This window comes from Crocuta crocuta, unplaced genomic scaffold, assembly GCF_008692635.1.
Source record: "Crocuta crocuta isolate KB4526 unplaced genomic scaffold, BGI_CrCroc_1.0 scaffold382, whole genome shotgun sequence".
Lineage (NCBI taxonomy): Eukaryota > Metazoa > Chordata > Mammalia > Carnivora > Hyaenidae > Crocuta > Crocuta crocuta.
In genome coordinates, this window is record NW_027531873.1 from 3,236,860 (window position 1) to 3,250,761 (window position 13,902).

The 13,902-nt window shown below is 36.9% G+C and overlaps 1 protein-coding gene and 1 pseudogene across 3 annotated transcripts in view; both read left to right on the forward strand.

Moving 5' to 3' along the window:
- The window catches only part of LOC144238939 (doublecortin domain-containing protein 1-like), a 103,272-nt gene that overhangs the window by 71,305 nt on the left and 18,065 nt on the right, over positions 1-13,902 (forward strand). For all 3 annotated transcript variants that reach the window (XM_077772883.1, XM_077772884.1, XM_077772885.1), the window contains one exon: positions 12,958-13,051. In XM_077772883.1, the coding sequence (XP_077629009.1) occupies positions 12,958-13,051 (94 nt within the window). The remainder of the gene's footprint in view (positions 1-12,957; positions 13,052-13,902) is intronic.
- On the forward strand, positions 154-896 carry LOC144238963 (chromobox protein homolog 1-like; annotated as a pseudogene).

Below are 13,902 nucleotides of genomic sequence, written 5' to 3' on the forward strand. Positions count from 1 at the left end.
TCCACTGTGGCCATAGACTTGCTTTTCTGGTCACCACTCCCCCTACCCCACTCCATCTACCTGACACGACACGCTATTGCACCAGATCCTCCCCGGCTCTTGTGTGCTGCTCTGAGCAGCATCCTTCTTTAGACCAGAAAGCTGGTGGGCACTATGGAGAAGAAACAAAACAATTAAAAAGTAGAGGAAGTGCTAGATGAGGAGGAAGAGAAGTATGTGATGGGAAAACTTCTTGACTCTTGAATGACAAAGGGCAAAGTGGACTACCTCCTAAAGTGGAAGGGGCTCTCCGATAACATGTGGGAGCCGGAAGGGAACCTCATCTTATTGCCAAGTTTCTACAGTCACAGAAAACAGTACCTGAGACAGATAAATCAGAGGGAGGCAAGCTCAAAGCTGACTCTGATTCTGAAGCTAAGGAAGAAGAGAGCAAACTCAAGAAAAAGAAGAGTCAGAACAGCCACAGATTATTAGATCTACAGACTGGTAGAGAACTCATGTTCCTGATGATGGAAAAATGCTGCTGAGATTGACCTAGTCCCTGCCAAGGAAGCCAATGTCAAGTGCCCACCAGCTGGTCATATCCTTCAATGAGGAAAGACTGATGTGGAATTCTTTTTTTTTTTAATGTTTTATTTTTATTTATTTCTAGGAGAGAGAGAGAGAGACAGCATGAGCAGGGGAGGGTCAGAGAGAGAGGGAGTCACAGACTGAAACAGGCTCCAAGCTCTGAGCTGGCTGACAGCACAGAGCCCGACGCGGGGCCCGAACCCACGAACCGCGAGATCATGACCTAAGCGAAAGTCGGACGCTTAACTGACTAAGCCACCCAGGCTCCCCTGATGTAGAATTCTTACCCCTTAAAAAATGATTACCAAAGAAAGGACAAGAATTAACTCTCCTGAGTAGCAGCCCCTGTCACATCTGACTGTGGGTTTCAAGTCAGAAGAGTTCTACTTGTCTTGGCACCAGAGTGTTGGTTTGAGAATATGTTCTTTTCTGTGCCCTACAGCAGCTAGAGTGCTTTAAAGCCTTTCCAAGCTATGTAGCTTGCACACCCATCCCAGTGGAGGGACAGGGGAAGAAATGTTGCAAGGCAGCCCATTCTGTACTTTGCTGAAAAAGGCAACGGGCCTTCCATGAAAGACAAAACTTGCAGAATGTGTGTGTGGGAAAGCAAAAGATACTGTAGATCTTCAAAGCACATCTCCACAATATACAGCCTTCTTCCCAATAGTGTTAACTCTGCAGTTTTACAGCGTATCATGTGTGTTGTTTTTGGCTATTACTGGTATATTATTTGGGGTTGGGAAGGAACAGAGATGGATGGGATCATTTTTGTTAAAATTTGGGACCTGATTGGGGAAGTGGTGAAACAATGGAAAGAATAAGCCAGCAGTGATTCATTTGTGTCCAGAATATTTTGTCTTTTAAAAATGTCATTGACAACCTAAATGAGGACTATGAGAAACTGTTTAAGAGCTGTGAATACCTGAAATTTATAAGTCAAGTTATTCCCTTCTTGAGCTTAATGCTGTTCCCAACAAAATACTAAGCCAGTTAACAAATTACCAAAGCTGCCACTTGGGGAATGAAAACTAGTTGAAGAGGGAAAGTCATACTGGAGCACATACATAGGCAGATGGTTCTGTCTTAGAGGTGCTAATTTTTGAAATTGATAAGACCCTTTCTTTTCCAATTATGAAGTGTTAAACATCAGTTTGTGCATCCAAGCCACTACCTGAAGTATTTGGAGAGGGGAAGAGGGTGGTATAGAAGGTGGAAGAGAAGGGAAAGACAAGGGCCCATGCTCCAAGGGTGGAAAATTCTTGGAGCCTGTTATTTGAGCTTTGAACCTTGAAATCAATGGTGCCAGGATTTAGTCACTGACAGCACAAGTTCATCAAATCACTTTAAGAGTTGAATGATTTCAAAAGCCCTGGTCTCAGGAGATTAAACTTTCATACTGGGGAAGTGGTTCACTTCAAAACACATAACAAATTTTAATTCTAATAATTAATTAATACCCAAAATGCTGTCTTGAATCATGAGATCCATCAGTTCTGTTTTTGTTTTTGTTTTTAATGTTTTATTTATTTCTGAGGGAGAGAGACAGCATGAACAGGGGACGGTCAGAGAGAGGGAGACACAGAATCTGAAACAGGCTCCAGGCTCTGAGCTGGCAGTCAGCAGGGAGCCTGACACGGGGCTGGAACCCACGAACCATGAGATCATAACCCGAGCTAAAGTTGGACGCTTAACCGACGGAGCCACCCAGGCGTCCCCCATCAGTTCTTGACATCACCTAGACCTACATCTAAAACTCCATTGTAAAATCTTTTTCTTAAATTTTATTTATTTATTTTGAGAGAGAGAAAATACGTGTGTGTGTACACATGTGCACACAGGAGGGGCAGAGAAAGAAGGAAAGAGAATCTTAAGCAGGTCTCACATTGTCAGTGCAGAGCCCAACCTGGGGCTCAAATCCATGAACCAGGAGATCATGACCTGAGTGGAAATCAAGAATCAGACACCTAAATGATTGAGCCACCCAGATGCCCCAACAATTTCTATTGTAAAATCTTTCTAGTCATGTGTTAGATTTCTGTGAAAACTTTAATATGTCTTCATACTACATTGTCATTTTTTGTCTTAATAAAACTATAAAATTATAATCCTTAAAAAACAAATAAAAAATAAATGAAAGGATAAACAAACTGTGATATATCCATACCAAAGAATTTCCTTCAGCAATAAAATGGAGCAAACATTGTGGTAAGTGAAAGAAGCCAAATACAAAATAATACTTTTTAAATGATTTTGTTTATGTGAAATTGTAGGAAAAATAAAACTATTCTCTAGTGACAGACAGGAATCAGTGGTTTCCTGGGCGAAGGGTACTGAATCATGATTTGGAAAAAGCATGAGGAATTTCGGAGAGTAAAGGAAATATTCTATATTTTGATTGTGGTGGTGGTTACACAGATAGATTTTTTTCTACCTGCATTGAACTGTACACTTAAAATATTTCATGTAAATTACACATCAAGATAGTATATTTAAAAAGCAAATAAGAAGGATACCTGACTGACTATACATTACACATCAAAAGAGTAGATTTAGAGGTGCCTAGGTGACTCAGGTCATGATTTCACAGCTCCTGGGTTCAAGCCCCAAATTGGGTTCTGTGCTGACAGCTCGGAGCCTAGGGCCTGCTTCCTATTATGTGTCTCCCCATCTCTCTGCCCTTCCCCCACTTGCACTCTTTCTTGCTCACTCTCTCAAAAAAGAATATCTTTAGGGGCGCCTGTGTGGCCCAGTTGGTTAAGTGTCTGACTTCGGCTCAGACGATGATCTCACAGAACCCTGTGTGGGTCTCTGTGCTGACAGCTTGGGCCTGGAGCCTGTTTCAGATTCTGGGTCTTCTTTTCTCTCTCTGCCTCTCCCCTACTTGCTCTGTGTCCCTTTCTGTCTCTCAAAAATAAATAAACATTTAAAAATTTTTAATAAAAAAATAAAAAACATCTTTAAAAAATGATAGTCAATAAATAAAAAGCAACACTATGCTTAGCATTATAGACATTTTAAAGTAATCTGGGCTATTTAATTATTTTAAGAAGAGATTAATTAAGGATAGAATATCTAAAGAGTATATATTAAAAGATTACTTGGAAAATCTCTGGCTATCTACTTCTCATTCACATTTTAATAATAAAATGCCAGAACACCTACATTTCAAATTCACCAGAAATGGTTGCTTTTACAAATCATAGTGTTCGTTGCTAATAAGAGCAAATAACTAGATTTGGCATGCATTCTATCACCCACTTTTATGAGAAAAAGACAAATAACAAACCCGTAAATTTATTTCCAGAATTTATTAAGAAAAGAACCTTTAAGTTATTTAGTAAGATGGGTACAAATTCAGCCCAATCTCCTGGCATTTTTGGGCTGAAATAATGAGCATATCTTTTATTATAAGTCATATAAAATATTGGTCTTAGAGAGTTATGCTAAGTACATTTTATTACATTTTAATTCTTTGAAAATTCACAATGTATTTGGCAGTCTTTCAGTTAGCAAAAAAAAATCTGTAGAAACAGATTCTCTTTCTCAAAATATTCACAATAAATTGTACTCTCTTCTACTGAACATGTGTAATTAATTGCCAAAGGCGAAATATTTTTAGTAAGTCAGTGAATTAATTTCATAATTATCCATTCAGTTTCACAGTTTTCAGCTTGATAAATTTCTTTTAAAATTCTTCTCTGGGTTCTCAATTAAATGATTTGCTTTTTAGCTTTATATAGGGAGTACTATTGTAATCTATTTACTATACAAATACTCACTGGGTTAGCTGAAACAATTTTCCTCATTTGAGGAACTTGGGCCAAAAAATTTTTATCTATTATTTAGGATGACTTTAGCTGCAAATAACAGAGAATCATAATTTAAAAAGACAAGCAAAAAATCATGAGGTAGGGCAGTTTCAAGCATAGCATGATAGGATTCCAGTTAAATTATTTTTAATTTTCTGGATTTTACTCTCTTTCATGTGTTGGTAACAGGATGGTTGCTTTACAGCCAGGTACAATTTTGTCCAGTGTCAGAAAAGGACTATCTCTTCATTATGAATGATGAAGTCTTTCCCAGAAGCACTTCCTCATGTCTCATTGGCAGAACTAGATTGGCAGTATTCCCAAACTGACAGGAGACATGGGACTGCCATGATTGACCTAGATTGGTCAGGATAAGTGTAATCTTCTTTGAGTCCAAAGGGGTAAAAATGAACCTCTAAACAAAATCAAGACAGTAAGGATAAGGCAAAGAATGAATATTGGGTACACAACTAAGAGCATTGCTACAAATGTGAAGACATTTTCTTTATTTCCTAAGGTCAGTATAAGGTTTGTGCTCTGGTAGTTAAAAGAAATAGTATTATTTGGAAATTTCCTTTTTTAGAATTACACATTCTTCAGTGACAGCATAATTTGTCAGAAATTTTATTTGCTAAGTTTATCAGACTGTTACCAATATAAACTTCATGATGAAATGAATGTAAATTGGGGGCACCTGGGTGGCTCAGTCAGTTGAGCATCCGACTTCAGCTCAGGTCATTATCTCATAGTCCGTGGGTTTGAACCCCGCGTTGGGCTCTGTGCTGACAGCTCAGAGCCTGGAGAGCCTGCTTCAGATTCTGTGTCTCCCTCTCGCTCTGTATCCGCCCTTCAAAATAAAATAAAGACATAAAAATTTTTTAAATAAAAAAAGAAAGAAATGAGTGTAAATTAAACATAATATGTATTAACTTCCATTCATTTATTAATTCACAATATTTTTATGACTACTAATGTAGGCCAAGCACCTGGATCTAGTGGTGAGTAAAACCAGCCATAGGTCTGTTCTCATGGAGCTTTTATTTATTTTAAAGTTTATTTATTTTGAAAGAGAGAGAGAAAGCATGTGTGTGAGTGGGAAAGGAACTGAGAGAGAATCCCAAACAGGCTCTGCTCCAAGTGTGGAGATGATCTGGGCCTCGATCTGATGACCTTCAGATCATGATCTAAGCTGATATCAAGGGTTGGATGCCTAACCAACTGAGCAACCCAGGCACCTCCTCATGTAGCTTTTAGTCTAATGGTGGAAAAAGACATCTGTATAAAGGTCATATTATTAATTTCTTTTTTATAAAGATTTTATTTTTTAAGTAATCTCTACACCCAGTGTGGGGTTCAAACTTAACAATCAGGAGATCAAAAGTCACATGCTGTATTGACTGAGCCAGCCAGGTGCCCCTAAAAGCCTCATTATTGAATATGGAGTAGGTGGCACAGGAAGTCATCTGAGAAGAGATCAGCAGAGTTTATCTGAGTACATACAGAGGATATTGAGTATGGTAACCTTTTCAAGCAGAGAACACAGTATATCAAAAGACTGTTGTAGAGTGATGAGGATGAATCCCATGAATTGGAAGGTCAACGTATGACCTGTCCTTGCAGGAAAGGTTACAGGTTTTTGCCCTATTTTTTTCCTCAAAGAAAAGTGAGAATTCATTTAAGTGGTTTTACTTAGGAGCAGAAAAGAAAGTAACTGTATTTAAATTTTTTTAATAAATTACTTTGGTGCTCAGTGGAGAACAGACTGGGTGGGCCAGGTAGATGCAACGCAACTATTAGCTAATAACTATTGCTGGAGTCCCAGTGACAGATGATAATAGCTTAGACTAGGGTGTAGTAGTAAAAATGGACTAAATAGACAAATTTCTAAGACTTTTAGAAGACCAGCAGGCCCTGATAATAGCTTGGATACATGGAGTGAAGTACAGTGAGATGTTAAAGGTATTAAGAATAACTTTGACATTTCTGGTTTGCACATCTGGATGGAGGGATGTACCTTTCCTTAAGACACAAAATGAGAGAAGAAGAGTAGGCTTAAAAGGAAGAAGAGGGATTGTCTTGGACATGTTGATTTTAAAAGATGTTTGTGCTAAGCAGAAATACTGAACAGATACTATACAATCTGGAGGTCAGGAAGTGTGAAGGAGTAAGAAAGCTAGGTCTGATCTTGAAGAACTTCAGTGAGTGAATCGAGGAGGATGAACCTATGAAGAAGAAGAACCAGGACAAAACTTGGTAGATTATCATATTTCAGAATTCAGGGGAAATAAGGGTTGAGAGAAAGAGGAAACAGTCAAATGCTATTGAAAAATCAAATGAGAATTAAAAAAACGTTCTTTGGATTTGTCAACATTATAGTCATTGGTAATCTTTGTGAGAGTGATTCAATAAAATAATATGGAAAGTCAGACTGTAGTGGCCTTAGAACGAGTGGGAAAAAGGAAATGGAAACAGAAGCATGGGCAAATCTTTTAAAGATTTACCTGTGAAGGGAAGGAGTAGCTAGCAGCAGATGTGGGGTAAGGGAAGATTTAATTTCTAAGATAGGAAAGCCTTGATCATGTTTAACTGCCAGTATGAAAAGTCTCATTGAGAAGGAATAGTTAAATATATATGAAAGAGAAGAAATGATGGATAATATATATTGCTTTAAAAGTTGAGAGCAAACATAATTAAAGGCATAGGTGAAATATTGGCTGTAGATAGGAACAGGGACTCTTACAACTGGAGGGTAAAGGAGAGGATATGTGTAGAAATAGGTAAGCTTTTAGTTTTAGTACGAGGAGGATGAGACTTCAATTTTCTCTCTGATGTAAGGCCAAAAATAAAGAGGGAAGTAGGGCAGAGGAAGCCGGTGGAGACAGCTGAGCACATATGGTTTGAAATATTCTTATGGTAAGTAGAAGAGAGATTTGATCAAACAAATGAAATAGAAATGACTGGGCAGCATTAAGGGACCATGGAGTTTGGTGAGTATGAATAATACTAATACTGATGTAATCATTTGTATGATTTCTCTAGAAACACCAAGATTCTTGGTATGTGCACCTCAAGTAGATAGTAAGCATCAGCTAGGGTTAGGATTTTTATCCATGAATGATAAAGAATGACTGGAAGGAAGATGGTCACTTGAAGGTCAGACTGTTTTGTTTGTTCAGTAAATGAGTTGGGAAGAAATCTTTAATAGCCATGTAAGTAACGCCACTTTCCACCTTCCCATCCTCTTCCACCACTTTGAGATTGTGATATGAGAGAATAAAATCCCAGCACTTGAAAGGACTCTGAGAAAATTAATGAACTCAGGAGGACAGCCTGGTTTCTTTTAAAAGAGCCTGAGGACAGAGTCTATTTTGCTGCTTCGGCAAAGCATTTTCAGATTGCACAGTGCAAAGACCCTCTTGCTGTAGTGTGAAAGCAGCCATAAAATATTTAGAGTGTGGCTCATTTCCAAGATTTTATTTAGGGGCACTGAAATTTTAATTTTAATGTGGCAAAATACTATTCTTCTTTTGATTTCTTTTAACATTTAAAATTGTACAGGGGCACCTGTGTGACTCAGTTGGCTGAGTGTTTGGCTCTTGATTTCAGCTCAGGTCATGATTTCTCAGTTTGTGATCTCTTAGTTTGTGGGATTGAGCCCTGTGTTGGGGTCTGTGCTGGCAGTCTGGAGCCTGCTTGGGTTTTTCTCTCTCCTTTTCTCTCTGTAACCACCCCCCCACCCCCGCTCATGTGTGAGCTCTCTAAACAAACAAACAAACATGAGAAAAATTTGTTTTTAATTTGTACATGTTATTCATAGCCATTCTTATTCTTAGCCTTTGACCATACAGAAATAGGCCATGGCTCAAATTAGCCAATTGTGTACAGGCTGCTGACCCTTGTTGAAAAGAGTTTGTGGGGAAGTATAAATCAGGGCTTATACTTCTAAATGTTTACACTTAAAAACATGTCAACATTGTTGATTTGGCTCACTCAGCCAGGGTAATGTTAAGCTCTCTTACCTGGACTGGGGTAGTAGTGAGCCAAACCCAGAGGCTGTAGACTGTGTATCCATACCACTTCCATGGTAGCCATTCCAGAAGCTGCAGTCTTTGCACTGGGTATGCCCATGCATGGAGGTAACTCCCAGAACTATAAACAGATTAAACCAAAAACAGTTTGTCGAAAATCTCTTCCCAGTTGTTTATCAAGAAAGAGTCTGGTTTTACAGCTTGATGGTTTTAAGTTTCAGTATCTGAGGGGTTCTCTACAACCTATGCTGTAAGAAATTAACAAAATGTGAATTTATGAAAATAATATTTTAACAAGCTTAACAGGTATGGTCGAGTGGAAATGGTATTTTAATTAACAATATTACAGTAAGATGACACTGTTAAATATTTTCAATTGTGAATTATAAGAATGACCTTACAAGTAGAGGCTTCATTTCAGGGTTTTTGACAGAAATTTATATTGATACTAATTCATACCACTGATAATTTACTCTGAAAAAATGATTACTGAAGGTTGACATTGCTTAAGCACTGCAAGGCTCTTTTATACTGAAAGTATAAGAGAATGACAGTGTTGCTGATGCATTATTAATTACTAGTATCTGATTTTCTAATGCTGGTTTTTATACTCATTTAAACTCTTAAAATTTGGCTTGCACAAACATTTTTACTAATGTTTTAGCAAAATGAACAGAAGGATCTTTGAGTTAGGAAGGTGTGTAATTTCACTTGGCTGATTTTTTTAAAACACAAAGGCAGCAGTATTTGAAATAATTTTTAAAATCATTGAAATTTTAGTTGAAGTAAATGGGACTATCTTTAAATAGTTTTACTTAGTTTAATTAGTAAATTATAATTTTGGATGAGGATATTTAGATATTTGAACCTTCACTAGTAACTGGGGAATATAATTTGTACCAAAGGGTTTCATTAAACTTCTAAATAATAGATTTGAAATATTAAGAAATTGAGAACTAAGCATAAAGAATGGAAAGATCAGGAATATAAGGAGCCAAAAGAGTAGGTTCTATGGGACCAATTATAGATTCTTGGTAGCATTCATAGATGACTGGCTAAGGAAGAATGTGTACTGAATTATCTGTTAATATGTCTGTCAATGAGGGTGGTGGTGGTGAAAGAATAATTTTTAGGCACAAAGACATATGGAATAAAGTGACCATTAGAAGAATTTTGCTAGAAATGAACTGTGTCAATAAAGTATTTTTAAAAACGCAGGGGTGGATCCCATGCCAATGTCAGTCAGTATGTTCCACTCACTTTTCTGTCTAAAGTTACAGTCATAACTTGACTTTCTTCTGATAACTTCTGTCTTATATTTTGAATATTACTTTATAAGCATCTTTGGTAAAGGTTTCAGTCCATGGATAGGAGTCCTAGGTGAACTTACATATAGTAATCACTACAGAAATTGGCCCAAGAGAGTGGGAAGAAAGGCAGGAAGAGTAACATTTAGAATCACCAGCATTATTAATTTATTTTATTGGGTGGCAAGGACCAGTCCCAGCCACTGGGCTCTTCCAAATTAGATATTCCAAAGGAGTATTTTGTCTGACTTATGAGGACATAGGGCATTGGACAGGAATTGAATTCATGCACTGAAACCCTCCATGTAGGCAGATTGATGGTCAATGAATTTGCTCCACATATCAGAGTTTATAGTCATTTGTGAAACATATGACAAGTATGTTGTAATTATTTAACAAGGTAAACCACTGATACTGTAAATATTTCCCTCTAGATTTGAAGGTCTAAGATTATTCCTATAACTTCATTCTTAATCATAAACAGATATTCCTTCTTGATTTTGAGGAAAAAGATCATAATACAGTTTCTGAAGAATTGCCCCAAACTCTGGATTGCAGCGTGGAAGAAAGACACACAATCCTGTGAATGCCTATGGCAGTATGTGACTCATGAGAACATTATTGGCCATGTGCAGAGGTAGTAAAAAGGCTGAGAACCTCTGATGTAATACAGTTAAGGCCAATTTGTCAAATTAAATTTGTCAATTAGATATTTGCCTTTAAATTACAATACACATCACTTGATATAGCAACTAGATAAACCAAGTCAGTCACAATATTTGAAAGTTGTTCTCCAGACTGAAAGGAGAGTACAGCTTTGTCCCTATGTATACATTAAGCTGTTTAAATATGTTCATTGTCACAAAGAAATTGAGTTGGTTGGACTATGACTAGGATTACAGGTTCCAATTTTTTAAAAATGTTTTTTATTTATTTCTGAGAGAGAGCAAGTGAGCAGGGGAGAGTCAGAGGGAGAGGGAGACACAGAATCTGAAACAGGCTCCAGGCTCTAAACCTGACTTTCAGCACAGAGACCAACGCAAGGCTCCAACCCACGAACCGTGAGATCATTACCTGAACCAAAGTCAGACACCCAACTGACTGAGCCACCCAGGCACCCCACAGGTTCCTATTTTAAAGTAAAGATAGTACTCCCTATCAGAATAACACCAGCATTCTTCGCAGGGCTAGAACAAAAAGTCCTAAAACTTTTATGGAACCAGAAAAGACCCTGACTAGCCAAAGCAATCAAGAAAAAGAAAACCAAAGCTTCTTTTGTCCACAATTCTGGACTTCAAGCTGTATTACAAAGCTGTAATCATCAAGACAGTATGGGGCTGACACAAAAGCAGACACATAGATCAGTGGAACAGAATAGAGAACCCAGAAATGGACCCACAAATGTATGGCCAACTAATCTTTGACAAAGCAGGAAAGAATATCTAATGGAAAAAAGACAGTGTCTTCAGCAAAACTGGACAACGACAGTTGCTGGACCACTTTCTTACACCATACACAAAAGTAAACTGGATGTGTATGGATGAAAAATGGATGAAAGACCTAAATGTAAGACAGGAAACCATCAGAACCCTAGAGGAGAAAGCAGGCAACAACCTCTTTGACCTTTGGGTTTTTTTGGTGTCCCTTTGTATGAATCTTTATACAGTTTGGATATTAGCCCATTATCACTACATCATTTACAGGGATCTTTTCCCATTCCATTTTGTTGATGGTTTCCTTCACTGTGCAAAAGCTTCTTAGTTTGATGTAGTCCATCATTTATTTTTGCTTTTGTTTCCCTTGTCTGAGGAGACATATCTAGAAAAATTTTGCTAAGGTTGATGTCTAAGAGGTTACTGACTATGTTTTCTTTTAAGAGTTTTATGGCTTCAAGTCTTACATTTAGGTCTTCGATCCATTTTGAGCTTATTTTTGTGTGTGGCATAAGAAAGTGGTCCAGTTTCATTCTTTTGCATGTAGCTGTCCAGTTTCCCCAACACTAATTATTGAAAAAAACTGTCTTTTCCCCATTGTATAGTCTTGCCTTCTTTGTCATAAATTGACTGTATAAGTGTGGGATTATCTCTAGGTTCTCAATTTTGTTCCATTGGTCTATGTGTCTTCTTTTTTCTGTCAGTGCCATACTATTTTGGTTATTATAGCTTTGTGGTATATGTAGTTTGAAATCTGGGTGCATGATATCTCCAGTTTTGTTCCTCTTTCTCAAGATTGCTTTGGCTACTCCATGTCTTTAGTGGTTCCATACAAATTTTACAATTATTTTTTCTAGTTCTGTGAAAAATACTATTGGTATTCTGATAAGGATTGCCTTGAATCTATAGATTACTTCAGGTAATATGGACATTTTAACAATATTAAATCTTCCAATCCATGAACATGGTATATGTTCCTGGGCACGTGGTGGCTCAGTTGGTTAAGTGTCCAACTCTTGATTTCAGTTCAGATCATGCACCGTCAGTGCAGAGCCTGATTGGGTGTGTCTCTCTCTCTGTCTCTCAAAAATAAATAAACATATAAAAAATAAAAGTAACAATCTGCCATTATAAATCAATGAAAAATGTAGAAAATAGCAAGAATAATATAAAACTTTCTTGGGGCATCTGGGTAGCTTAATTGGTTAAGCATACGACTCCTGATTTCAGCTCAGGTCATGATCTGAGGGTTCATGAGTTCAAGCCTCGTATTGGGCTCTGCACTGACAGTGTGGAGCCTGCTTGGGATTCTCTCTCTCTCCTTTTCTCTTCCCCTTTCCTGCTCATGCTCTCCTTCTCTCTCTCTCTAAACAAAAAAAAATTTTTTTTAATTAAAAAAATAAAACTTTCCTTTAGTTGTAGGATTTATTAGTATATCATGACTTTTTAATATTTATTGCATCTCTTTTCTCTTTTTTATTAATTTGTGTTTTTTGTTTATTTTTATTTCATTTATTTATATTTTTAAGTAAGTTCTGCACCCAGTATGAGGTTTGAACTCACAACCTTGATATCAAGAGTCACTAGGTACCCCAGTTGGTGTGTTTTTAAAGTAAAATTGTGATCTAATAGTTGTAACTGCTTTTCTCTTTTCATATTTTAGAAATATTTTCTAAATCACCAAATGTTATTTTATAATATAATTTGTATAGCCATTTAGTATAGAAAGGACTTTAAATGTTTATTCAATTTAGCCAGAGCTTATTGCAATAAATTATTTATAGTTTTGTTCATCCCTCTCTCTTGGTAGATTTTAGATACTTGCACAATGAAAATGAGCCTGAATTCACCAGCCAAATATCTTTATGATTTGTATGGCAACACAATTAAAGATATTTCAAAAGGTAAGTCACAAAGATTTTATAAACTCTATGATCACACTTCAAAAGATATTTGCACAATTAGTTATGTGTATATATATATGAACACATATACATGCATATATATATGAAAACAGATATAATAAAAGTTCAGTTTTAACATAGAAAATATTTCTATACAAAAGGAAATTATGGAAGGGATTAAGGTTCGAAGAATTTTTATTTCAGCTTGTGTTGGTCCATTTGGGCAGCTATAACAAAAATATCATAGGCTAAATGGCTTGAACAACAAACATTTTATTTCTTATAGTTATGAAGTCTGGGAAGTCCAAGATCAAGGCCCTGGCAGATTCACTGTCTGTTGAAGGGCCCTTGACTGATTCATAGATTGCTGTCTTCTCACCAGGTCCTTATATGGTAGAAAGGGCAAAGGTGTCTGCCAGGGTCTCTTGTATAAGGACACTATTTCATTCATGAAGCCTCTACCCTTATGACCATCACATATCTCCAAACACCATCACATTAGGTTTCAACATTTGAATTTTGGGGGGATACAAACATTCAACCTGTAGCACGACTCAGGCTTAGATTTAAGAAAAGTCATGAGTATTTTAACCTCCATAAGCCATAACTTAATAAACAAAAGCAATTGATAAATTTTCATAATTTAACAGATACTTCCTATGGTATACAGCTTTCAAAAGAGAAAAATGAGAAATCATACTACTGTGTATGCAATAGAAAAATTTTAAATGTTTTGGTTAACTTCTAGAGGTTTTTCAGAAGTTATGAAATGTGTTTTAAAACAATTTTATGGGGGTCCCTGGCTGGCTCAGTTGGTTAAGCATCTGACTTTGGCTCAGGTCATTATCTCA